This window comes from Panulirus ornatus, chromosome 55 (assembly GCF_036320965.1).
Source record: "Panulirus ornatus isolate Po-2019 chromosome 55, ASM3632096v1, whole genome shotgun sequence".
NCBI lineage: Eukaryota > Metazoa > Arthropoda > Malacostraca > Decapoda > Palinuridae > Panulirus > Panulirus ornatus.
In genome coordinates this window covers 19,424,652-19,452,248 of record NC_092278.1, presented here as the reverse complement: position 1 = coordinate 19,452,248, position 27,597 = coordinate 19,424,652, and the positions used below count along the sequence as shown (strand labels likewise).

General features: G+C 36.6%; 1 protein-coding gene across 5 annotated transcripts; it reads right to left on the bottom strand.

Annotated features, from left to right (window-relative positions):
• Window positions 1-604: 604 nt before the first annotated feature.
• On the bottom strand, window positions 605-27,597 carry LOC139765500 (histone-lysine N-methyltransferase SMYD3-like). Of its 5 annotated transcripts, none has more exons than XM_071692965.1 (12): window positions 27,368-27,519; window positions 25,038-25,150; window positions 21,802-21,985; window positions 19,617-19,686; window positions 17,506-17,633; window positions 16,272-16,448; window positions 14,089-14,227; window positions 13,470-13,643; window positions 12,882-13,044; window positions 10,853-11,102; window positions 4,971-5,087; window positions 605-696 (listed from the first exon to the last, which is right to left on the bottom strand). In XM_071692965.1, exons 1-11 carry the CDS (start codon window positions 27,404-27,406, stop codon window positions 5,064-5,066), a joined length of 1,461 nt encoding a protein of 486 aa, XP_071549066.1. In that variant the 5' UTR covers window positions 27,407-27,519; the 3' UTR covers window positions 605-696; window positions 4,971-5,063. The 5 variants fall into 5 exon arrangements, with proteins under 5 accessions (XP_071549066.1, XP_071549068.1, XP_071549067.1 ...); XM_071692967.1 differs by lacking the exon at window positions 605-696 and adding an exon at window positions 7,386-7,509 and having other exon boundaries at window positions 2,189-5,087; XM_071692966.1 differs by lacking the exon at window positions 605-696 and adding an exon at window positions 2,189-4,491.

Genomic DNA, 27,597 nt, shown 5'->3' with positions numbered 1-27,597 from the left:
AGTGGTGGTCGTTACCACGGTTGTTGGGATGGAACGGAGGTCGTTATCACGGTTGTAGGGAGGGAATGGTCGTTATCACGGTTGTAGGTAGAGAATGTTGGTCACTATCAATTCGCCTGACAAATTAATGATCACTGCAATTCGTTGGTGAGTTCATAATTTTTGACCAACGTTCACTGGGTCGTACTCATTCCCCGTGAGAGAAATCCTATGAAAGCAATGTAGATGAATCTAAATTTGTTCAGCTTAGAAGAGAGAAGCATCTAGGGTAATTGATAAAGGCATTCAAAATGATCAAAGACTTCAGCAAGTCTCATTCAATGCGTAGTCACGACTACAGGCTCTTGGCAACGTGCTAATCTTCAAATGAGACAAAAAGAGCTTCATCAACATAGTCAATCTACAGAATAAATCACCAGCTTGAATAGTTGTAAGCAAATTCGTTTAGTAATGGGGGACAAATGCCTATTAAAACAGGCACCATACATACGTTTAAATATAGACTGGACGAATACCTCGCCTCGAGGCTGACTTTATTCTGCACCTCTAAAGTCAAAAAAGTTTTGACATCTACCATTAAGTCATCTCTCCACTTTTCTACTCACCCCAAACTAAGCTAGGATTTCTGCTGTCACAAACATCCTGGAGAGGACTTGATGATCGTGGATCTGCTGCTCATAGGCATTCCTTTGTGTCCTGTGTAAGGATCAGAAAGAGGTCAAGGGTTAGAGATACTGGTTTAGATAATTGATTACTGGTAATGAAGGAATAAAGAAAAATATTTGTGATAATGGTGAAGTCGCAGTGATGATGGTAATCTTGATGATACTAGGCAAGTGAGTGAACGGACTGTTGGGAAGGATGGTGTTTATGATAACGATGAAACAATTGAGGAAGGCGGGGTTAAGGATAATGTACTGATAGTGAAACATTAGGGAAGACTGTGTTAGCAATATGGGTGAAGTTTTGGTAATGGTTGACTGCAGGCATCATAGTGAAGAGTTAATGATAGTGAAATAAAGATAGTGATGTTAGTAGTACTAGTGAAGTGAGAGTGAACGGTGGTGTTTTTGATGATACTGGTCAAGTATTGTGATAGCGAACAATAAGATGGTGTTGTTAGTAAGAATAGTGAGCTATTAGGGGCAACGGGTATGAAGGTGAAGTATTAAGGAAAGTTGTGAGAGCTAAAATATATACGTAACAAGCAATAAGTGCCTGTTGATGTTAGAAATTGTCTAGGAGAGTGATGATGATGAAGGTTCTCCATCATCGTGGAATGCATTGCATGAGTGTATGCAGTTCTGCTTATGTTAGGAAGTGGTGGAAGTGATGGGTCGATTTGGTTGTATGGACAAGTGAAATGTGAAGCTGGGACGTTCACAGGTCAAAAGGTGTGGTGATATGTGCGTGTATTTGTCAGTCAGTGTGGAAGTTGCATCTGAAAACTGGGGGTTCTTGTGATATGATGAAATAGTGTGTGCAATTGATGAGATGGGTGTTGTACAGAATGCAATAAAGAAAGGATAATTCATTCAAGTCTGTGGAGTGTTTTCTTAGATGAGTGTATATCTGGTGAAGTGGTGTTCAAGTCAGGGTTGAGAAGGCAGTTCTTTAATGTCTGTGAGGTTATCATGGTGTGTGTATGCTTTGTCACCGTTTTTATTGAAGTGAAAGCTGTCAAATTGTAAGAAAGGGGTAAGCTTTTTCATTTCTACCCGGGGTTTGTTGGTTGGTCATGGGGTGGTCTGCATGAGAGGTCAAGTGCTGTTGCAAAGGAAAGGAGTGTAGTCTTGTCAAGTATTTTTTTAATCTGAAGTGGTCCATCATTTCCTTACTTCAGCATAAAATGCCATCTCAAAGCAGCAGGAGCACCATAAAAGGGATTCTGAGATTGTGTAATAATGACAATAATAATAATAATAATATTTTTTTCTATATATATATTCACCATCATATAATCTGTGCCTGGGACAACACTTTAAAATACATGCCATTTAAATAATTTCTGGATAAGATAGATAACTGAACATAATGATTACAAATAAATGGTGCTTAAGTATATGGCCTTTCTCTACATATTTTTTCAAAATCTGCTGGCACTTCTTTGAGATGCAGTTTTTACTTCATGGGGAGTCCTGTCAATATCTGCTTTTCGTAAAAACCCATTTCGGTTAGTGAAATATAATTATGATAAATTATAATTTATTATTGGAAACAGTAACATGGAAATAAAACTTTCTTAAGTCTACTAAAAAACTTATCAGATATAAGAAGTACACTGTAATTCATTTTTGTGATATTATATTCAATACTTTTTCTACAATGGCATTTAAATGCTTAATAATAATTAGATTATCATAAACAATACCTTGCATTTCTTGCTTCTTAATGAACAACTAAGTATCTGTACATTGGCATTTATATCATTAAAAAACGTTAAAACCTAATAATCACCACTTCTTCTAAGAGTACAATTATTTAGATTAAGAAACTAGCCATGAAAATGATCAGCAACAGTTAAGCTACATTAGTAGTTTCACTTTCTTTGGAAAGCAATGGTCTAACAGTATATTTTGGGCGTGGCATTATCATTTGTTTGAAAACTAGAACCACTTAAGCTATCTTATCATCTACACAGTAGATTTTCGAATTTTAGTGAATACAACATGCTGAAATAATCCAACACCTGCAAAGGAAACAACTACTTTGAGACAACACTGTAGCAACTTTAAAGATACACTACTTTCAGTTGCAGAGAAATGATGGATTCCACTGGGGTGAGGAACTTCTTGAGAAGACAACTCTCTTTTTTCAAGACAGTATACAGTCTTCCACTCGCAGCATAACCACAACAGGGTGAAGTCTCATAATGCCGAGCCCACTGTATACATATATATATATATATATATATATATATGTATGTGTGTGGAGTGGTGGCGATGGGAATGGATGAAGGCAGCAAGTATGAATATGTTCAAGTGTATATATGTAAATGTCTGTGTATGTATATGTTGTAATGTATAGGTATGTATATGTGCATGTATGGGCAGGTATGTACATACATGTGTATGTGGGTGAGTTGGGCCATTCTTTTGTCTGTTTCCTTGCGCTACCTCGCTAATGCGGAAGACAATGACAAAGTATAATGAAATAACAATAAATAAATATTTCTTCTTACTTGATTGCCATTCCCCACGCAAGGAAGCACCTACCTGGAACAAGCGAAAATGGGCCACATCCTCTCACATCCATTCTACAGCTGTCATGTGTAATGTGTTGAAACCACAACTCCCTATCCACTGTTTCATGCCCCAGGAATCCCTTCTATGTTTATAGGGTCCTTGCAGCACACAAGAAGATGTCTACATCCACAGGTAAGTATCACAGGTTGTAAATTGTACTGATGTGTGTGTGTGTCTATGTGCTGAGAATGTAGGGCAATTGAGTTGTAGGTGCTTGGCATTTTTGTTCTGGTAATTGTGTTGTGGGCATGAAGGGTCTTGGGATATGTTGAAAGGTGTGCATAGCATTTGAGAGATGGGAGATGTCCAAAGCACAGAAAAAGAATGTGACTCATGTTTGTTTGAGGAGTGTGGCTTCTGATGGGTAGAAGTCTGGTTGGTAGACATTTAAGACGGAGAGGCAGATATTTTGTGGTTGTCAAGCTATTTCACTGTGCATGTGTTTTTAGTTACACTTGTTTGGGAAGTAAGTATCTGTGAGTATAGGCATCTGAGATGTGAGGAATGGGTAACCTTTTTAATTTCTAGCTGAGGGCTGGTGGGTAGTTTTTGAGCAGTTTGGGTGGGAGAGAGTCTAGTGCAGTTGCTAAGCATGATGAGGTGGAACTGTACCTGGAAGGCCTCTGTTTCAATGAGTAAAAGTGAGATTTTGCAGCTAGTGACTCTTCGAAGTGCACTATTTTGTATGCTGTGCAGCTCTGTTACACTTGCTTTTTAGATATTGGAATTTTCCATTTTTTGGGTCATTTCCAAATGGTACAGGTCATACTGGAAAGATGAAGAATGAAGTACTTATGGTTTTCCTTTACTCACCAAAACATTGATGGTCTCTCCCTCTGACAAAGCAGAGGATGTAGGATAAATCTTCTTTAATTACTGGCAAATTGTTTCTGGGGACGACGAAGCATCTGATAATATCTCTGGGGCAGAAGGCGATGAATTAATTCCAGTGAAAGTTGAAGGTGGAGGTTCAACAGGATTTTCAGTGTGTTTAGTAATTTTGGGAATCATCATCCAGTTTCTTGTTTCAGGTGTTTTTATTTTTCTTCTTAAGGGACTCTTTTGATCTTAATTACATTCATAATATGCAGTTCACATATAAACCTCTATAGTTCCAGACCTATTATTAGGTCCTCTATAAGGCTTCTTTCAGGTAGTCTCAGTCTTGCTAAAGAAATTCTCACTCCAAAATAGTCAGTCATTTCCATACTACTGGAAGTAGTGCAACCTCGGACTTCAGGAACCTCTGGAAAGGAAGTCCTGGGTAACACAAGGATCCCTTCTTAGAAAGGGGTCTTGGGGCAATTATTTATGTATTCTTTAATACATGCTAGCCATTTGTTGCATCGAGAAGACAGCACCAGGAACAGATGAAGAAATGGCCTCATTCATTCACATCCACTCTCTAGCTGTCATATATAATGCACTGAAACAAGAGCCTCCTATCCACAACCAGGACCCAGACCTTTCCATCATCACTTGATATACTTACTCATATTCGCATCCTTACATAAAAACAGAATTACAGCATATATCAGCATGAAATAAAAGACATTCAATAATGCACTTGATTCACAAGAAATCAATTGGTATGGTTTATATAATCTTATCATCATCACTTGGTATATAATTCTACAATACTGAACACATCATATTAAGAAGTAGAGTAAGAGATGTACTCCTGAGAATAAAACCAGTGAATTTGGAGAAAGAAGAGATATACACCTGATGAAGCAGGTCACAGCTGTTGCATAACTGCTAACTACTGATGGCTGCAGCTGGCTGACACGTAGACTGCTTGGGATGGCCATTCTTTCCTTAACCACATGTGGTTCTGAAATTCTGTGATATAAACTCATATGAAATTTCAAACCAACATAAAGATATCAAAGGATATGAAATAAAAATTCTTTGTCACAATTCAGACTCAAATGTAATGTAAATCTTAAAAATCAAGTTTTTACTTATATCTAGACAAGTGAAAATATTACAGTTGACAAGAATAGTGGTGTCAGCAAGGATTTTTTCTTGTCACACAATACAGCCCACTACCTCATGCATATCATTTTCTTGTTTACACACCTTTATATTTTGATGAAATGTTATCAACACACACACCTTTAAATATTCATGAAATGTTATCAACCATACATACAGTGAAACTACAGTGTTCTGTTCCTCAGTAATTATATCTTATAACTGCAAATTATTGTTAGTTTGCCAATATTTTCATTATGCACACAAAATAAGCAGATCTATGTGCAAACCATTCCAGTTAATGAGTGGCAAGGTTATTTGGCTGTTTGGGTATATCAAGGTGTATCTTGATCCACTTTTTACGTGTTCATGGTATATCCATATGGTAGTAAATTCAATATTTCTTCTTATTACCATGTGTTTCAGTTAAATATTATAAAAGATTTCATATGAAAAATATATGATTCTTATAAAAAGGTTACAGAACCACTAGCAGCAGTTAAAAATACAAATGACCAATAATGCATTGAATACCAATGTCCTCTGACTTCAAGGCTCTGCTATTACCTTTTATATAAGTATAACACTTGGTCCTTTTTTCATAACACTCTCAGAAAACATTTAACACTTGGTCCCCTTTTTCATAACACTCTCGGAAAACATTTAATGTGACAATCAGTGGCTTGAAATTCTAATGTGACAATCAGTGGCTTGAAATTCTATCAAAATGTCTTCTTTATCAGTTTACACTAAAGAGGGGTTCATGTACTTTCTCATTCTATATAGTTTTATCAATTTTGATATGCTCTGTACATTCTATTATGCTCTTTATTTCATCTTTTGACATCCATTTATTCTGCTTATCACTATCATCCAACATCTTTCACTAGTACTTTACCATTCTGTTTATGATCCCATAACTATATTACTTCCCTATTGTTTTTTTCTGCCCATCCTCAATATTCTGCCAAAAGACCCACTTCAAGTACCAACATTCTGCCGAGCCAAAATACTCTTCTATCCATGTATATGCTATCCATGGTTAGCATTCTTGCAAGCTTCACTAAACCAGGTAGCTATAGATTTTTCTCTCTTTCCTCTGTGCTTGGGTGTACCAAACATTAAAAACTTCCACTTACATCCATCTATGTATTTTCCTAATATCTAAACTTTTGTTGTTTTCCAAAATATTATCAACACTTTCACTATGTCATTCCTGAGTTCCACTTACTCTGTCTATGGTGCATTAAAAAAAAATCTCAATAATTTTATAATTAGGATTAACTGAAACACACCCCTTTAACTTCTGCTGCTCAGCTGTCACACACATGAGGTACACCAAAGATCGTGTCTGGTACACATAGAGAAATGTGTCGTATTTTTAGAGGTATCTCAGTTACAAGCAAATAAAATTACTACTGGTGTTCATGACATATTGATTACTTTACGAGAACCTCAGAGTTTCACAAAGTATTACATGATGAGAGCACAGCTTGTACAGACATCTTTCATATTTTTGCATATGCTAACCAGTGTATGGAAAATGTATATAGGCTCTGGTAACAATAATTCACTTTGAAGCAGAAGTGGGCAATTCAAGAATTATGAATACATATGTCCCTAGCTGCAGTAAGCAGACAAATGAAGTACCATAACCCTTTAAGGTACCATAAAAATACTTCAAACTGGTTTTACTGAATAGTTTTACTAATCTGCAATAGTGTCAAAATCTATAGCCAGCTCTGCAAAAAATAAAAGAAAAATATATTGAATAAAGTGGTATTTTCTTCTCTGCCCTAATCAAAGCCACCTCATTAGCACTAAATATGTATATACCCCAGCCTAAACCAGGTACTATTTTCAATGGCCAGCCCCGAGGTGAAGAGCAGCTGGGTTGATGCCAATTGACTTGTCATAGGTTAAAGTTTCATTAATTTCTCATGTAATACCATAATGCCTCACTTATTAATTACCTAACATGATAATCTTTATCTTGTTTTGTAGCTGCAACATGTAAACACTAAAATATTCCTTCTGTAAAAATCTAAATGCAATTTACAAAAATCTATCACTGTAGAATACAAGCTAATGACCCTAATGAAAATTACACAAATCTCAAACTATATGACAAAATTTTAGGGAATTACGTGTGCAAAAACTTACTTTTGATAAATCATGGTTTAAAGTTGTCACCCCATTCTTTGTTCGCCTTCAACTAGAGATCAGTATATGTGCCTATGGAGCACTATAACTTAAACTGTGGGGACACTTCCACAGCTCAGGAGCCCTAAGGTGTAAGAAACAGTTACCAATAATGAGAATATCAGTGAAAAATTGAATGTCCAATCAATATCCAACATTTGGGGTACTAAACCCAGCACACATGCAAGATGTGGGAAGAGATTTAAACAAAAATAAAAGTTTGGATAATAATGAGCTACCGAAGCACCATCTTACCACCACAGGCCCTAGGCAAGTGGGGACTTCTTACGAAATAATAGCATACAAAAATATTCTTAAGAGTCAATATGAGCAGAGAAACTGCAATTTAGTGTAGTTGCTGCTTCAACTCACCCAGGGATTTCATGAGATCCCCTCCAGTTTGACTGATATCAACCAGCCAACAAAGGATGCCATGGTAGCTCTTCACAGCTATGGGTACCCGACTCACTCAAGTGTTGTTGGCTAATGCTAGTCCATTATCATAGAGGGCACTGATCATTCATCATTCCAACAACTATTCATAAGGCATTTGGGGCTTATCTGCTTGATCTACCACACAGATTCAGGCTGTTGGCATTAGTTAGGTGGATCACCGTGCCACAGCATGCCACAGGAGTCCCATATGCCCTTCTGCTCCCTTGTACATCCTATGTTCATATCTCATTAATGGAAAACAAGCTAGTGTATCAGAATCTGTTTTCCATCTTTGGGTGTGTTGCTCAAGGAAAAACTGACTCCCTCAAATAAACGTAACTAAAAATTTGGGATAATCAAACCTTGTATGGGCATTTGTCATATTTATGTTTTATTAGAAAAATACACAACGCTCTGCAAAAAGCAACAACAACCCATACGTTTCTCTTAATTGAAGAACTGGAAGCATATCATTTTCAAATAAATTATGGAATGACATCTTGTAATGCTGGAGATTTGGTAAAGGTTTCTCATGCTCAGATTACATGAAATACTGCTGCCTTTCTAACTGACAAGTTGGAATGCTTTCACTTCTTGTCAAACAGCAAACCCGAGAAGCATGCCTTTTACTTACAGTAGCAGTGAAACAGGCTTCTAATGTTCAAAATCATATAACATGAATAAATGAACATTCCCAGTGAAAATTATCTAATCCTAAGAGACTTTATCCCAAGTCCTGGCGAAGGCAAGCTAAAGATTTAGGTTATCAGCTTCTTACCCTGACTCAGTTAGACTTTGGATCAAACATAAATATTTGAGAGAATTAATTTTGATATGAAATTTTTAATAATACTGATTTTGATGCATACAATGGTCACTCCAAACTCAGTAATGACTGTTCATTGACCAATGACTAATATGATGTCACTTCACACCTATAATTAGTTATGTTTTCCATCTCATACCCCTCCCAATCACTGGCTCTCTGTCTTATGATATCGAAGCAAAAACTGGACATGACACTGATACATGTCAGCTTGCATATCTAGATCTCTAAGACTGGACCAATTATAAAATCCATCCAGTGTAATCATGCAAAACAACATAAATTCCATGTGTATACTCAAAACAAAAACCCAACAGGCTATAAAAAATATGGTGTATTTCTAAGTTTTAGTCCTCTGGATGGAGCTCCTGCATCATGTATTTACAAGATATGCCTAAAATGATTATGGCACCCAAATGACAAGGTAACCCCTTCCAGACATACCCTGGATTATCATCAGTAAACCTGTAGGGATATGGTACTGGAAGAACATCAGATTATCTTCATATTCCCACCTTATGACTATGGGATATATAATCATCTTGTTATAAGGTGCTATTAAGAACCAGATACAATCATATACTTCTAAAGTGCTGATGGCTACCACTACACTGGAACTGTAGTCAAACATTAACCAGGGTGAGGTCCTGTATTCAAATGGATAGGCCAGCCATCACTTAAAAATTCATCCAGTACATCATTGCTATAACAGCAGCGGTCAAGGGAGTTCTTTGGAAACAAGGTGATGGTGAAGAATCATCTCTCTTATATCATCCTTTGAAGATTCAAGGACCAAGAGCAATCTCATTTCATCATGATCCCTATGTTACAATAGGAGTTTCGAGTTACATGTACAGTGGACAAACTGAATAATTAGAGGGCTTAAGCTGATCTATTACCTCAAGAGGAATAGAAAACATCTAAGGTGAAACCAGTTTGAACAGGTTATGCTAACAAGTACTCTATCATGAAGGCTGGACTTAAAACTATTTGACTATTTTCCCATCTTCACACCAATTAGCAATAGGAAAATCAATATCTAACCATATCAGGATGGAAGAAGCCAACAAACCATAGTAGATACAACTCTTTATGTCCATGGTCCAAGAATTTTTGAAGTATCTATAAGTCAGCACCAAGAGCCAGAGGCAAAGGCATCACCACAGATTGAAGGTTGTTGATTGGTCTGAGGGCAAATCTCTTCCGGGTCATTCCTTTACTACCGATCAAGTGGTTAATGAGGGGTAAGAAAGTGGGTTCGGAAGTTTCCAACCCCCATTGGTAAAAATTCTCTCTCAGCCCATAGGACTAACCCCATGTTTAGTCTTGTTAATTAAAAAAAAGAATCTAATGTTATTAATAAAAAATTCACTAAAAATGTTCAACAAAAATTTAACGTAATAACCTAATAAGTATGGAAGCACAATGAATTCTGATGTTTAAATTTCAATGACAAATAATGTAAACCATCAAATCTAAATATTACTACTAAGTAATGGGGGTAGACTGTACACAATGTTCTGCCAAGAGGTAAGCATGAATGGACTACTATGTTAATTAAATGTCATGATCATATATCAAATTTAGATAAAATGTTGCTTAAGAATTATTAAAGGAAAACTTGGGAACTGCTGCCTGTGCTAACATTATGCCCAATTCATTTCCTGTATATGAGCAAAATCTATTACTCTCAAAACAAACCCTTAGATGAGGATGCATCAAGACTTCTCTGTCTCACAAGGGTTAAAGTGCTGAGTAATCTTTTGTTATATTATTAATTCAACAGTTGCAGCTCATCAAATCCAGAAAATTCTTCGAGATAAGTTGTATGAGGTGAGAGTAAATCTCCAATTCTTCAACATTATGGAAATGAATGATTTAAGTGTATGGATAGGATCCTGTTTGTTTCTCCTTGTACTAAAGGGAGGATGAAGCTAAATGGATATGGATAAAAACAGGCACTTACCTGCAACCAGGTGAAAGTAAGATGGATGGCACCTTTACCATGGAATGAACTTTAATCACAAAAATAATAATTCTGCACACAAAACAAAATCAAACAATCACTCTTCTAAAAATAAATGGAATTATTTACTAAAATATATACAAGAAAATCCATGAATTAGGGATGGAATGCAAATTAATGTTGAGAGCAAACTCAGCTCACCACAGCAAAGTTACTATTTGTCCATTTCTTTCTATGTGTAAATATCTTGAGTTCCTCATTTGCTTGCTCAATAAGAGGCTTCAGTTCTTCTTTGTATAAAGGATGTGATTTTCCATGGCTTATAAGCAATATCTTCTCTGCTTGTGCTAAATAGTGTACGGCATCTTGTAATCTATATATATGACTACAAATCTTGCCAAGCTTAAGTAGCACCAAACCGATGTTTGGGTGATCTTCACCATAGTAAAACCTGAAATTCATTGTCTGTGTTAATATTTGTCTTATGGCTGTAGCACAAACGAAAATGGTGAGTAAGCAAGAAAACTGAACAAGATCTATGGTAAAGGTATTATAAGATAAGAGATAAAAGATAAAAGTTTTACACGCTAAACAAAAATTATTCAACAATTCATCTATTATCAAGCTATTAACCAATCCATTTGAAGTTTTTGCTTTACATCTTGGTATGGAAATATGAAAATACAAATACGAACAGGCAGAAACCCATGACCCTAAGTCCTGGGAAGATGCAAAATAGAGGGTAGCATGGGCATGGTAGTGTGAGACTTTGTGGTCTGCAGGCATGCATCACTCTACAATCCATAAAAAACTACGAATAAGAGAATAGCAGGACTCACGATGAAAGCAACCACTAGCCAGAAAGTGATACTAACGAAACATTGTTTATGTGATGCAAACTGAAAAGGACTGCCTGAGTGCTTGACAAAACTTTAGGAAACTATTTAATTCTGAGAACACAATTTGAAGGTTTAAGCCACAGACCAAAGTCCACACCAAGGTCATACTTTCAAACATTACAAAAATCAGCTGGTTGAAAGCCATTAGTGAAGCTGATATGCCTGCTCTACAAACTAAATTCCAACAAAATTGTGTAATGACCTATTTGTACTTTATGAAAAGGGAGTTTTACATTTGTGTGTCAGTCTCAAATATTCTCTATCATACAACTTAAATTTCTGCATGCTATCTGCATTAAACATGTCTTTAGTAATTCTAATTCATTCATCCTTCACTCTTACAATTAAAACTCCTTCCTTACAATATAAGTATCCTTCCTCATCTTAAAAAGTTTCTTGCTTATTTCTATCTTTGCAATTTGGATGCTCTATCCCTACACCTCTCTAAGAACTGTTCACTGTCTACATCATCAATCTGTCTTAAAAACTTCAAGGTTGTAATCAGGTCAACCATCATTCTTCTCCCTTCCAAGGTAGGTAATTTTACAGACTTTACTTGTAGCTCAGCTCTCTTAATTCTGATACAATCTTTGTTGCTCTCATCTGGACCTTGTCTATTAGCTCTTTCTGCTTAAGCGTGGTGACCGAACTAGAGAAGCAAATTCTAGTTTCGGCCTTACGTACGAAGTGAACAGCTACCTGAATAATTCCTTAAGAGTAAACTCAACTGCTATTCTAATAGCAGACAATTGGTCTCCTTCAAACTATTCCCCAAAGGCGGGACTATGACAATTACACAATCATTGATTCCCAAACCTTTCTCTCATCCTGATTTCTGCAACTTGCTTCCAGCTAGATGATGATCATATCAAGGCCTTCTTTCACTATGACACACCCTCTTTGCATTTACTTGGGTTGAACTTCATAACCATGTATCAGACCAGCTCTAGAGTTTGTCAAGGTCTTCATGCATGGTGGTGCAATCCTCCAGAGAATGTTCCCAGTATCCCTTCTCACAGTTAAGTATGATGTCTGCCCTCTTTTGCTGCCCTGACACTTTGCCTCTCTCCCTCCAGTGACATCTTGAACAATATTTCAATAAGTTTGTCTATGTATCTGCACGCATGATGAAATTCTATCGGGTCCATGAGCCTCATATGGTTTATGACCTTTTACTGTTTCAGTATTAGTATCTTGCATACACCTGATTCATCCTATGTATATAGGAATGGAGTTCATAAAAGTAAACAAGCATTACAAATACCATTAATCACATTTGGGCATTAAAAGAAAAAACTTCATTTAAATATAAAATACAATTGGTAACTTACTTCAAGCCCTCGATATTTTGAGTGCCATACTGGATTGCAATATCCCAGTTATGAAGAGCAATAGCAGCTTCAAAACCAGCATCAAGGAACCTGACACGAAGTATGTTGAGTTTATGAAACAGATCTCCTTGCTTCTCTATTACTCTTTGACATAAGTCAAGATCTTTTCAACAGTTAAGGAATAAAATAATGTAATATGTAATAATATAAAAACAGTATAGCAACAGTGCTTTAAGTTATCTTACTTTTTATGAAACAGCAGAGAAAGTTTACAACTCATTTGGTCAGTGACTTTCTTAACATATCCAAAACATTTGATTTTAATGAAGGTCCTACAGCCTGCCTAAGACAAAGGGATTTTTACCGTATATAATTTATGGTATTGTTCATCAAATTACTCCTTGTTATTACTGATTTCAAGTAATTTACTACTAAATCTCTATCACTTTTTTGTATGCTTCTCTTCTTACCATATGAAAGGGTGCAAAATACAGTCTCTTAATCATGTGGGCAGTAACCAATCATGGGATCTTCTGTTTCCCAAAAAATGATAACCATATGATATTCAACAGTTTTGCAAAAGGATACAGTATTTTTCTTTCATAACCTCTAGTTGTTCTCGACAATAATTAGCAATCTTGCAATACTTGGTTCTCTTGTCAAGACTCAGGTCATTAAAGCCACATGCAGAGCATGCCCCAATAGGTGTATCATCGTCATCATTTTCATCAATGAAAATTGGGGCGGTGCAAGCAGTATTCCCTGAAAAGTTTATAATAAAAAATTTAATTTCTGAATTAGTTATTCTTCAAGAAGCTTTTGAATACCCTTTCTTTAATAATGGGAGAATATCCAGTATTGACTAGTTAGGAGACTGCATAATCACTAGTAACAATATCGTGACAACTATTGCTAAAAAGACTAACTGCCAAAATGTAGTGGCAGTGGCAATGTACCAATTTCATCCACTATGCAGTCAACCAACATAAGATCATAAAAAAAAACCTTCTCAATCAAGAGTAACCAATCAGGTTCTGAGGACATCCACTTCCAAAAAATATAACATCCCTGTTTTAAAGAGGAATTCATCATATGACAAATAATTAATTACAATCCTTCTGATAGGAATAGATCATTCCAATGAAACAAACCCAACTGGAAATGAATATACACTTTTGCCTCCCTCTAAATCTTAAGTAACACTTACCACAGTTGATAGACGACATAAACTTGTCACGCTCAGGATTATGGCAAGCACTGCAATCACACCAAAAGTAATAACGGTTGTGCAATTCCTCCAAGCGGTCCGTGGTGGTGTTCATTACATCAATGTAACTTATTCTGACCTAAAAAGAGGTTTCAAACCTTACTACAATATAGATATTACTGATTTCTTTTTCATATTGGCCCATTGTTTTTCTGTATTTCTGAGGTAACACCAGGAACATTTGATGAATGGTCTCATTTACTCACACCCACTTTCTAGCTGTTGCATACTATGTGGAAATGCTTCAGAAGTAGCTATAAAACTGCTGCAAAAAGTGCAATTCAATACCTGTCATTCAAATCCTTACTCAATTAGGCAAAACTAAAAAAATCAATTCCGAGATTATTTGCTATAATTATCTATCAATTGCCAAAAGTATGTTCAACCATCCAATATCATTCACATTCATCCATTTTGTGTAGCCAAATTAACAAGAGTGCATTCAAATATCTCATCTGAGAGTTCATGAAAACATGTAACTGGTCATAACTGATACGTTCCAGCAAAGATTTGTCTCTTAAGGGAATTACAAAAAAAGGAGTCCATTAAGATTCAGATGATAACACTAAAAAATGCTACTTCGAATTCATATGTGGGCAGGAATATGCACTCCATAAAAGCAAGACTGCAGTTGCCATACTGAGCCTATACAAGTTCAGTAGCATGTGTGATTGCGTTAAACAGGTCAAACAATCACACTGCCGCCATACGACCATGATGCAGACCCACATTCATCAGGAACCACTCACTTTCATCCCCTTCTACTTACATATATACCTTTTGCCCCAAGTAAAAATCCCTTACTGCATATAGTTGTTTTTCCTTCTACCTTTTATATTTATGGTGCCTTCCACAAGGCTCTCTATCAACAATGACATATGTCCTATCCAGATCTATAAATACCATATACTGTACTAATCATACTCCTCCAAGTATTTGTCATCAAAAGTCATCAAGACATACAACTGATCCATACATCCTTTACTTCTCCAGGAGCCACAGTGCTTCTCCCCAATCTGATGTTTTGTGCATCCTGTCACCTCTTACTTACCACCCTCCCATACGCCTTACCATAAATACTCAACATTCTTATATCTCATTATTCAAGTATTCACTTTTGTCTCCCTTTAAGATGTGGGCTAAGGAGCAGATCAGAATAAAGAAAAGTATTTGTTTGCAAGGGCCATTTAAAGTCTATAACTCTTGTAAACAAGACTTTTGCAGACAGTATGTCTTTACAACTGTAATATATTTACCAACACTTGCAAGATCTCCATTTTATAACCCATTCATTTAATTTTTGTTCAAGTTTTTGCACTGTAAATCCTGTTGAAAGTACCCAATTATCATTATTGATGTTTTAGCATTCTGCATGTGAGAAACAGAGCTAAAATAGCATACATTGGAACCAAACTCATAAGTGATGTACAAGCACAACCAATTATTCATCATAGATTGTTTGCTCTGCACATTGCCACAGGAACAGTCTTGCCATTACTCAGTCAACTCTATCATATTTACTACACTCAGTAACACCATGGCTTGAATGGTTGTGAGTTCTGGATTTGTATCTGATCAAAGCCAAGGTTTTTTGTCCATTCAATCCAAATATGTGTAAACTAACCCTGGGCAGGAAACTTTGGGCATTAAAAAATAAAACATTAAGAGCCCTAACTTCCAGTAAAAAGGACTTAAGGAAAGTAAGAACTAAACTACATATCATATGACAATTACAGAATGGACATGAGCAGATGCAGCCTTTCTTCATCTGTTCCTGGTGCTACCTCGCTAACACAGGAAACAGCGATCAAGTATAAAAGAAAAATAAAAGAAAAATATTTTGTAGAAAGGCTGATTTACCATGATCATGGCATTTTCATTACAAACGCAAAAACTGAGATGTCAGAGCAACGCATGACAAGAGTTCATCGATATATTTGTGCAAGACACACTAGAGTAGAAAAAGCTCATAAAGTGATAGGTAATGTGGTCACAAATAAAGGAAAATGTTTGCATAAGTATAAGAGTTAAGACACATTCCTAAGACAATACTGCACATGGTATGGAAAATGTACTTATTTTTCACAGTACTGAAGTATCTAAGTCTTATCTCATAAACTAACCTTATTCCAGTCAAGACTTGGCCAGTCCACCAATGAGCGGCATAGCAAGTGTTTACCATCAAATGTTACATATGCATTGGGTTCGCAAGAATGATCAAAAATGGAAGCAGCAAGGTACACCCCAGTCCCAACTGTGTTCATGTCTGTATCTGTGATGCTGAAACTATTAACACAGACCTGAAAAAAAAATTAAACTTATCACCAATTATTATATAAACCAAGACCCTCTCCAGAAGTGGATAAAGCTTCAAAGCAGCACTACAATCAGTAGCGATGATAGGATAGACATCTTTGGAATAGGGACTTCTTCAATAAGGCTGTACTCTGATAATACAACCTCACAGAAGGTGACTCCTCACTCATAGCATAACCACAAACAAGCAGAGTCTGGTAGCACATACAACTGAATAAAAAGTTACATTAAAAAATCTTAAACCAGACTATAATCTAGTAGTTACCAGATGTATATACACCCATCATAAACCACATTAACTTTCATAATCACACGAAGGCAAAACTGTATGAAATGAATGGGACGTAACATACATGAATACTTTACCAAATACATCATTAACAGTTCTGGGTGTTACCCGACTCCAACAGCTTTAGGTTACACAGCAAGTGAAAAGTCACATTTGGCAAGGCTGTATCACTGGGAGTCCAGTCTTGTCAAAGAACTCACTCTGGAGTCAAGACATTACCTTACTTTGCAAGGAGTTAATAAATATGGTACACACCTACACAGATACTTGCGTGGTAGCTACTTATGAAGAGACAAGTACATGTAAAGACATCAACCTTATCACTACATGCACCAGCAGGGGCTACTAATTAATGTAAAATATAAGGTTTCGTGTAAAGAAGAATGGGAGATGAAGCTTGAAGATGGTTACTCAAGATGAGGCAAGAGATGACTAAGAGGATCTTATAAGTTGAGTAAACAATAGTTTTCCAATGAAAATGTGAATACTCTTGAAAAGGAAAGGCCAGACTATTGAAAAGGAAAGCTCATGGAATTAGTGGAGTAGGAGGAAAGTAACCAAGTATGTGCTTGTAAAAATTTGACAAGTGACTTGCAGAGGGCAACCATCTTTGCAAGTGATATAAGACTGGGTACACAATGGCTTGTGACATATCAAACTATAGCATATAAAAATTCATATACAACAATCAATGAATCTGGGGGAAAAAAAGAAGACACAGATGCTACAAGACAGAGATTTCAGGTACTAACCCGGCCAAAGATGCCTTGCAGTTCAACTTCATTAGGAAGGTTGTTTGTTCCAAGGTATTTCCGCAGGACTACCACAAGTGATGTTAAATGCTCTTGTCGCTTTACGTCATCTTTTAAATCTGTGTAGTCTAAAAGATGTAATAATTAGCAGAGGGCCACAGTGAGTGGTGTCAAAGTTAATTCTATCTGTGTGTATATATATATATATTCAAATATCATAATATGATTCACCAGCATCAGATAAAAAAAAATAAGACCTGGACTACCATAAGCATGACCAAATGCAGTTGCTACTTATTCTTTTGAAGTCTTTAAAGTCTACAAAATTCATACAAATATTACAAGTAACATGTAATCCCAGGACCTCTTTAATGGAGTTCCTGTAGCTTTAACAGTACTACCTGCCTGGATATCATAGGGTTAGTGACAGCTACTTTGTGAGCCAGCAGTTCAGAGGTTGTCAAGTTGCATCACTCTGACCCAGGCAGCTGCTTTTTCTTTCTACCTCACCCACACGTGGACTACTAGCATTCTGTACGCAAACATGCAATCTCTCCATGTCATATGTAACACATGAAAACACTTAAATCTCACAGCTCATTCTTCATAACTAGATTTTCCTGCGTTGAGCCTCTATGCGCTACCCCTGCCTTTGGCAAAATCGTTTGAGTAGTAGATAGCAGACAGAAGAAGTAGGTCAGAACATTTGGGCAGGAACATAAGCAAGAAAGTACATTAGAAGTAGTAGGTAGGAGCACTGGGTAGAAGTAAAATGTGGGAACTTTAGGTAGGAGCTTCAGCAAACACTACACTAAAGTTGCCCTCTGCTGGTGGCCTGTGAAGGATGAGGCACTAAAAGATAAGAAGCGGCACTGCAGTTCATATGTTATGGTGACTCTATTGCCGTGGCCACCCTAAGAGAGAGTTCCAATTAGAACAGGCGTCAGAGGCATAGATAGATAAATAGCTCCATGCAAGAAGAAATTAATGTTGACTTCTCTTGGGCAAGAAGGGCTTCAGTGACACATTATTCCCTTCCATCCGCTGACAATGCTACAGCCTCTTTAACGATGATTTCTCACGTGCAGTCATAAGTATAAACATAGTCATAGGGTATGAGAAGAGGCTACAGTTCTAGGGGCAGTGAGGAGTGTATGAAAGGAAAGTACAGTAATCCTGACAGTGTTATATGGATGTGAGGCTTGGGCCCTAAATGTGAAAAAAATGAAAGAGCATGGATATGTTTAAGATGAAAGTCCTAAAGACAATATGAAGTGTGAGGTGGGTTCAGTGCTTAAGGAAGGACATAGTAAGTGAGAGGTAAGGTACTAAGAAGAATATGATTCATAGAAGTTACAAGGGTGCACTGAAATGATCAGGGCATATGGAGTGAATAAATGAAAAGAGACTTAGAGGATATATGTGTCAGAGATGGAGGGACCAAAGAGGAGGGGAAGACCATGAAGGAGAGGGAAAGGAAGAGTTAATGAGGCTCTGGGCTACTGGAGCCTAAACATTCACAAAGATTAGAGGTATGCATGAGACAATGAATTGGAGCATTGTGGTATAAAGGGGGTGTTGTAATATCAATGTCCTGTTAGCTGGCTTCTGGACAAGTATAAGGGTACTTATGCAACTTAGTAAGCTCCTTTTGCAGGAAATACAAGATTTGCAAAGTCATATTGTCAAGAATTTCATTCTTTCTCAATCATTCTGGTGTCCTGGGCATTAGGAGTGATGGATGATGCGATCAAATACAGGCCGATAACATTATAATTCTCAAACAAGTCCTGTTTACTCATATTTGTTAGCATACAACTTTCGAATCCCTTCTCTCAACCACACCCTTTAGATGGAGGGTTTTATCTCATTCCAATATGACAGCCTTTTTTGCTAAAATGAATTATTAACAGTTTCTCTCTCTCCCCTAAAACTTCTAAATAATGCAGTAGTTTGTGACAAATGTTTCAATGGAATATCTATTAGCCTGAGTCACTCAATTATGCATCAAAACCATAAAAATATCATCAGTTAAGAGTGAGCTTTATCAAAAAGTAAAAATAAATAAAAAAATAAATGAATAGATGAAATAAAAGAAGCAACATACTTACGATTCATCAGGTCTTTGAATTTTCTTGATCTCTTCTCTGTAATCCTTTCTTCAAACTGGTCACCTCCAGTCTACAACAAAAACAAAAAAGTCTAGTGATGACTCCAGACATTATTACTGACGTCTTTTAAGCTCAATGAGAAAACAGAATAATGGCGAAATTAGTTTCTAAAGAAAAGGATGGGTATTTGGAAAAAAACTGGAAAAAAGATGAGATTTTTTACAAGTAACTACAGGATGCCATCAGTTAAGCTAGATATAAAATGAAAGAAAGACCAACAAAGCTTAAGTATGGAGTCATGTTCAAATATGGGCATCAATTATAGTCTCTGGAGAGCACTCTGGAAATAATGTAATAGATGTGACTAACAATAGTTTATAAGAGATACCAATAAACCTCACCAAAGCAGATACAAAAAAAAAAAAGATAGTTTCAAGATAAAATTCAGAAAAGATTTTCAGTTATTTCAGGATGCTGTAATATGCCTGGTTCTTCATTTTCAAAGCAATGGAGAATGTGATGTCAAAATCAGGCCATCATCTCGTGATGATAAAAAGAGAATTTTCATGAAAAGATCAGGATGCATGCAGTGATTTGCATCTCAATGAACTGAAACAGTAATTCAAAACAGACTTTATTATCAAACAGTTTTAGTAGCACTCTGACTGACCCTGGTCACCTATGGAAGCAATAATATGAGACAGGTCACATTTTCTAAAGTTAAGGATATTTCATGGTCTCCCCCAAGGTAGGTTACGCTATGTTAAGCTAAACACACTTCCCCTTTGCAATGTTACAACCAGCACTATCATTGGATGCTTTCAGTATGTAACTGTATGGGCACACACTATGAAAATATCAAAAATATAACCAAAAAAGTACAAAGTCTTATTGCACCATGGCAAGACAGATATAACAGTGATGTGAACTAATGCAGTACACTGTAAACAAAGCAGCCAATTGTTGAAACCATGTTCCATACTGGCAGTTCTCTTAAATAAGCTGGACCATGGATTAGGGAAGTTTATTGGCTTTAGAAACTTGGGCATTTGAAATTTTACTTATAAATTCAAGCAATCACAGAGTACATACACACATCACAAACCTCAAATATATACATTAATGGAATTAAATCTCTTTTTATATAAGTTGAAATATCAGTACATATCAGCCATGTTAAGCAGAAGAAAGTTAACATTGGAGCTAGGTCAGAGAAGGTTGAAGGGAGAAAAGAAGAGTGTCTTGCAGTACTAATGACAGAAAAAGAACTTACAGTTTTCTTGAACACTGGAAAAGTCATCTACATATTCTAAGAATAAAAACACTTAATCAATGAAGGAAAAAGGCCACTGAGCTATAAGAAAGTACTCTGGTACAAATAAACTACGTAAGAGTTATCCATTGCCTAGGAGAAGTAAACAATCAGCTGAAAGAGGAAACCAAGTCCTTAAAAACAAGTTGAATAAGCCGGGAAACACGACAGAATTTTTAAAAGACTGAAGAAGGAATCCTCGGCAAAAGAAAGGATGAAAGCATGAAGGCGAGAAAAAGCAACCACAGAGGTCCACAAATTTTAGTCACAGTGCATTAATTGTCCTGACTGTGCTGAAGATCAAAGAGACTACTACATAGCTTTGGGTAAAAAATGATGTGGCAAAGATACAAGGCATTAAGGACAAGTGCATTAAAATGAGAGTAATTCCTGCAAGACTAAAATACATTGTGAATGATGTTATCAAACTGAAAGGAAAAGTATGTAATAAGATTCAACAAATATTATCATAGCTAGTAAGGAAAAGGTCAGTCTTAAGGATGCCTAACATTCAAAAAAAGATGGAAATCTCAAGAATTAAGAAAAGGTTACAGGAAATTCTAGACGCACTATCCTGTTAAGTTTTGCACAAAATCACACAACATATAAATATAGGCTCTTACAATATCATCCACAGTTAATACACCTAATCATTCAAAACAAAAATATAATCATGAAACGGGATCTTAACAAACATCCTACATATTGAGATTTGGTAAATAACCTGCTACTTAAAACAATGATGAAAATGATCTTAGGTGCACCATAACAATGCCTCATTTTCTCAGTTTCCAAATCTCCATATGTGAATTTTACTATCACATTCTATGAGTGTGACTGTTTCTTACCAAACTGTTTTCTATGTTACATTACCTTAAGCCTAAGGATAACCTTTGCAATGAGCTTGGCAGTATCTGGGGGAATCAGGGGATATATGCGTTGAAGATTTTTGCATTCGAATCGGTGGATATCCCAAGAACCACGCTGACACTCTTTGCTGCAATAACATTCCACTTTACACCCTGAGCAGCGTTGCAGGTTCTGATGAGTGCTGTTCCTGGTGTGGTACACATAGTCAAGAAATCACCCTACATACAATACAGTTCAATGAAAAACAGAGTTACACATAAACAGTGTGTCTGAGAGGAGTGTTAATAGAGACTAATGTACAAAGTTGTGCAAGGACCAAATTGTGTTTGGGGGAAAGGGATTATATAACTGCCCTCCAATCTAGTGAGAAAAGGCATACTGAAAACACTCTAAGCAGATGGAGAGCAACAACTACAGTAATTAGAGCAAACAGTATATCATATTATTCCCAAAAGAGTAAGACAGCATTTTACAAAGTCCAAATGAATTAGTAAGCTGAAGGAAAAGCATCAAACTGTAAGAATACCATGGGAAGGATCCCCCAACAAAGGAAAAAACCCATTAATCAAGTTGCAAATGTATTATGAAAAGGGAGTGTGATAATCATAAAAGAAAAAAAATCACCAAATCTGTTTTCAGACATCATGCTAACATTCTTAAGACAAGTCATCAACCACCTTTGAAGCAGCCTTTCATTATTCATAAATCAAGTATTGATGTTTTCCAATTTAAACACTGTTAGCTTCATCAAATATGCAATGTAAAAAATTAACACTACATGAAACATTCAAACACCCTTCTCCCATCTTGAACGAGCCCAGTATGCCATTTTAACTCTTGCACATTTTATGCTTTCCTACAAAGTAGCAAAACACAATGTGGGATTCTGGTACTTGATCTTAACCAAGAAATGCAACTCTCAAACATTCACATTCATGTTCAGTTCTTATGTATACATTTGGTACATAGGTGCTGGTGTTATTTCTGATGCCCATGAATCACATCAACCTCATCTGACAAACTGATATCATAAAAGGTAGAACTCTTGCTAACAGTTCTGGATAGATGGATTTTATAATACACAAGATGTTTCACCCTAAGAGACATAATTCCCAATTATATACACTTTGCACTCCTTAAATAAACATTAGGCACAGTTATATGTACCTCAAGTCAATGCTTCTCAAGCTGATCAAAACACACTCTACTTATTGCATATAAATCTGACAGGTATATTTACTAGGTGCATTCATTGATGCTACTCTTTTATGTTTAAATAAGTTTTAGCAGTTGAAGGTATAACTGGGGGGAATGGGATACCTAGTTGTGTGAAGAAGAATGATGAACAGCTTGTTGAGGTATGTGCTGAAAAAGGACAGGTGACTGGGAATACCTGGTTTAAGAATAGAAACATATCCAGGTATATATGGATAAGTTAGAAAGATGCTATGAGGCATTGTTGCACAATATACTAATTGACAGGCATGCAAAGAAAAGATACTTGGATGTGAATGTGCTGAGAACGGCTGCTGGTGTGATATCTGATAATTACTTGGTGGACGCAAGGGTTAAGGTCTATAAAGTTTTTTGAAGAGGAAATGATATAGGCATAGGAGAGCTGTGAAAACAGACAAGCCTAAAAAAGAGGCTTGTGAGAAAACATAGCAGGGGAGATTTAGCATACAATGGCAAATCGTGAAAGTAAATCTAGGAGTGGGTGAAGAATGGAAGGTATTTATCAAGCACTTCTTACACGTGTGAGAAGTGCGTGACATGCGGATATTGGGAGGTGGACAGGTGAGAAAAGGTAGTGAGTGGTGGAAAGAGAAAGTTGCTCATGAAAGAGAAATGAGGAGGCACTACCTGGCAGAAATGTGGAGATGAGATGGAGCAAGTATTCTGAAGGGCCATTATCTCTTTGTAGTTGATAAAAGGGTGGCAGATGTAGGACGGTTTGGACATGAAGGTATGCAAAGTGAGAGAATCATGGAGAGGGGCTTGGTGAAAAGAGAACAAGTGGTGAAAGTCTTGCAAAAGAAGTGCAGAAAAGTAGCAAGAGTGGATGGGATTCCACACTTGTAATGGGCTTTTTAACTCTTCACTTTATACACCAAGATGTTTAAGTCCCCGAGACCAAAGTCTCCATTCATATCACTCCTAACTACCTCTAACACACATTTCCATCAAGGGGTGGCCACGGCAGTAAAGTCTCCACTTAACCCTGTCCTTACATACACCATTCCACAAGTTCTTCCCCCATTTCTCTTCCTCCAGTACTCTTCCACTCTATTTCATAACACACACAAAATGTTCCAGTTGTATCTGATCCGAAATCATTCATGTAACATCTCCATTTGAAATATTCTCAGCCAAAATAACTTCTCAGACAGGTATCTATCCATATTTTCCATGGTCTAACTCTCCTTCATAAACAGTCTTTTGTACTATACAACAATACATCTTGACCAGCCTATCACCTATCATGTGTCCTACATGACCATACCATCCTAAAAGACTTATACACACATCCTTTTCAGGAATGCTTCACATCACAAACTCTTCTTGCATTTACACTCCAATCTATCAATCCTCCAACTTCCAACTACGAACAAATTATCCATCTACATTGATTTTATCTTTTTTTCATTTTTCTTGACCTATGCACATCTTTGTACCAATTCACTTTCCCTCCTCTCAAACACTATCACTTTACTCTTACTAGCATCTACCAGAAACTACCCTGCTTTACCCAACATGTTAAACACATTCTCTGTCTTCTGCGATTTCCCTTCACTCCCTGCCAGCAACATCGAATTATCTGCAAATAAGCAAGCCTACAACCATATTCATACTTACATACAATACTACGTCTAATAGTCATCATGACAATATGAATGTGGCTACCTTTTCATAAACATTTTTTGGTGGTCATGTCCTGGAATGAACTCAACATGAACTTGTCTATGTTGGGTTCAATACACTAAATCCCAAAGATCACCCATTCCTTTACCTAAATTATGGGGAAACCTATGACCCCATATTAGATCAATAACACACAACACTTCAGGATGGCATGAACACAAAAAAAAACCTAGTCAGAAATCAGCATTTCAGGACAGTATTATTAATACAAAAACTAATGAGAACAGCTTGGGCAAGCATCCAGGGTATTTGGCCCCTGAACCTTGCCATCACAAGCCATAGCTCTATCAGCAAGCAGTTTTCTCTCCAAAACGTACTTTTTCAAGCAGTGATCACAATACAGTCCTTTGGAGGATGCATTCACAAGATATACAAAAGGCAATGATGATAGAAGAACATCCCCTTTTGCCACCTTCTGCCGTGTCAACACCTGTGAATGAAACAATAAGTTCTGTGTATACTGTAATCTGCAACTACAAATCAGTAAAATACAATGATCCTATTCTAAATCTAAACACCTAAACACAGCAAAAAATAAATGCCTTACAGGTTACCATAAGTTTTGAAAAGACATAACCTTTAGAAAAGTTATAGACGTATTCTCTATAAAAGAAAATAAACACAAGGTAAAAATCAGAATAATACCATGCTCATCATCAATCATTTCAAAACTAAACAGACCAAAACCAATTTATTGTACATGGTATACTCACACATAAATCATCCTCTTACAATGGGGAATGAGAGAAAAAAAAATCATGAATGTACAATCAAAAAAGTTTCCAGTATCTAGTTGTCCTGTTTAATCGCATGAATATATAGTATTTACAGATCTCATACAGAGAATGAGTCCAATTCAGAGTATGACAACATGGTGGCTAAATCAAAGTCTTACCAAAACTTTGGTCATATATGATATTGGGTGTTGATCAATCAAATCAGTTTGAAATATCTGCCAAAAAATACATTCCCTTGGCCCCCCCAAAAAAAAAAATACATAAGAAATTCTATGGAAAATTTCTCGTCCCACATCATTTCTCTCTCTTAACCCTTAACGTGATGTCCATGTATAAAATGCCTATGCCGCATCAAGAAAAGAAGGGGTCTGCATATACATATGTACGTTCTTAGATTACCTACAAGACATCTGAATATGCCAGTGTTTTCCAATGGTGTAAATATAGCTATCATGTTACCTATTATTCTAAATACCCTATGGAAAAAGTCACAAACATATCACCCATAGAAAATTGATGGTGGGAAGACAGTGTTCATTTTACTATATTCCGTATTCAAAACTCAGCTCCATTCCCAATGCAATATTCATCCTCCTCAATATCCAACCCTGAATTCTTTATCTGAATAAAATAAAAATATATAATCAATTTACAGGAACTACTTTAACATGACAACAAAAAAGAATTCTTTTGATACAATAATACAGTATTACCAGTACACCAAAAACTGGTGTTTTGAGTACATATCTACATGCCTTGGTGTCCAGCCAAGTCTTAAACATACTCGATTAAGCTTGGTCAGACCATTCACGTTATTTTAGGCTATATTGGGCGCCTTCATTATGATTACACAAATTTCACAAAATATAACCTAACATTTTCTACAATCTTTAACACCCTCCCCACTTTCTATGTTATCTAAAACAGTAAGATGGTATGAACATCATTCACATCACATATTTCTCATTGAGAGCAAACAAATCAAGAAAGCACCAATTTCGTTTCATTATAATACATTTTCTTCATAACATAATGATCTCTGCAAGTTTCTTGTAACTATTAATTGGAACGTCTAATACCTTTACCCCTAAACTCCTGACTTTGGCTTCCCTTCTAACCTTGTGATTTCAAATTTTTCAGTGAATGCACGTTTTCTAGGACTGTGATCTGTGTTCTACTCTTATGGAACTGTTATTAACATTGGCATCCTAGTTGCTAGATTTTCACGTGTTACCAATGTATTCACTACACTAAACATCCGATACAAAGTTTTTTGTCTCCCACTTTCCCTATACTTCTAGGCCCTGCACTTTATGAGAACATGTAAATGATACCTCAGAGGTGCCGCACTAAAATTGCACACTTTAAATCAACTCTAGACAAGGTACGGAATCCACTGGTACCACTTTTGTCAAAATCTATCTTCTTAAAAGATGTTCAGCGTCCATAGACTAAAAAATGTTCTTCCATCAATATCAACTAACACAATTATACTTGTCTTCTTAGATGGTACTTAGGCTTCTTAGTTAGCAATGTTCTTATTTTCTTTGGAGGAAAAAAACAACACAAATATGAAATGAAAGACGAAACTAAACTACGAAACCTCACCAAACTTTAGATTAACCATTAAAAACGAATCACAAAACATTCACTACATCTGTTAAGACTAATACCATCAAATAAAAGAATTCATCACTAATATCATCAAATAATTCATCACGGTAAAAAAAAAAAAAAAATCAATGCTAAACAGACTTCCATCATTGTCTGGATCATCAGCATATACCATCATCATCTCCTCTCTCCTCCCCCCTCCCCTCCCCCTGAACTTCACAAACCCCCCTCCCCCAACTTCACAAACACCCCCCCTTCCCCCCAACTTCACAAACACCCCCCCCCCCCAAACAAACCTCTCTGGCCTGGTATCGGTAACGGTAGTGTTCCCTCATGCTGCGTCTCTCCCTCGGGGGGTCTGACTTACCACTGCTGCCATGCCAGGTGTTGGCTGGGGTTGGTCAGGCTGCCAAGGAAGGTCTGTCTTGACACCCAAACAGGTATTTATAGCTCTTTCTTCTCCCTCCTCCTCTTCCTCCTTCTCCCTCAGCCTCCTCCAGGTGTAAACAACACTGATGCCAACTCT

Coding starts and splice junctions, on each gene's coding strand:
- LOC139765500 (XM_071692965.1), bottom strand. CDS start 27,406: ATGAGGGAACACTACCGTTACCGATACCAGGCCAGAGAG. Junction 21,986..25,037: donor TGTGATCACTGCTTGAAAAA/GTACGTTTTGGA, acceptor GTACCACACCAG/GAACAGCACTCATCAGAACC. Junction 17,634..19,616: donor ATTCAAAGACCTGATGAATC/GTAAGTATGTTG, acceptor TACATCTTTTAG/ACTACACAGATTTAAAAGAT.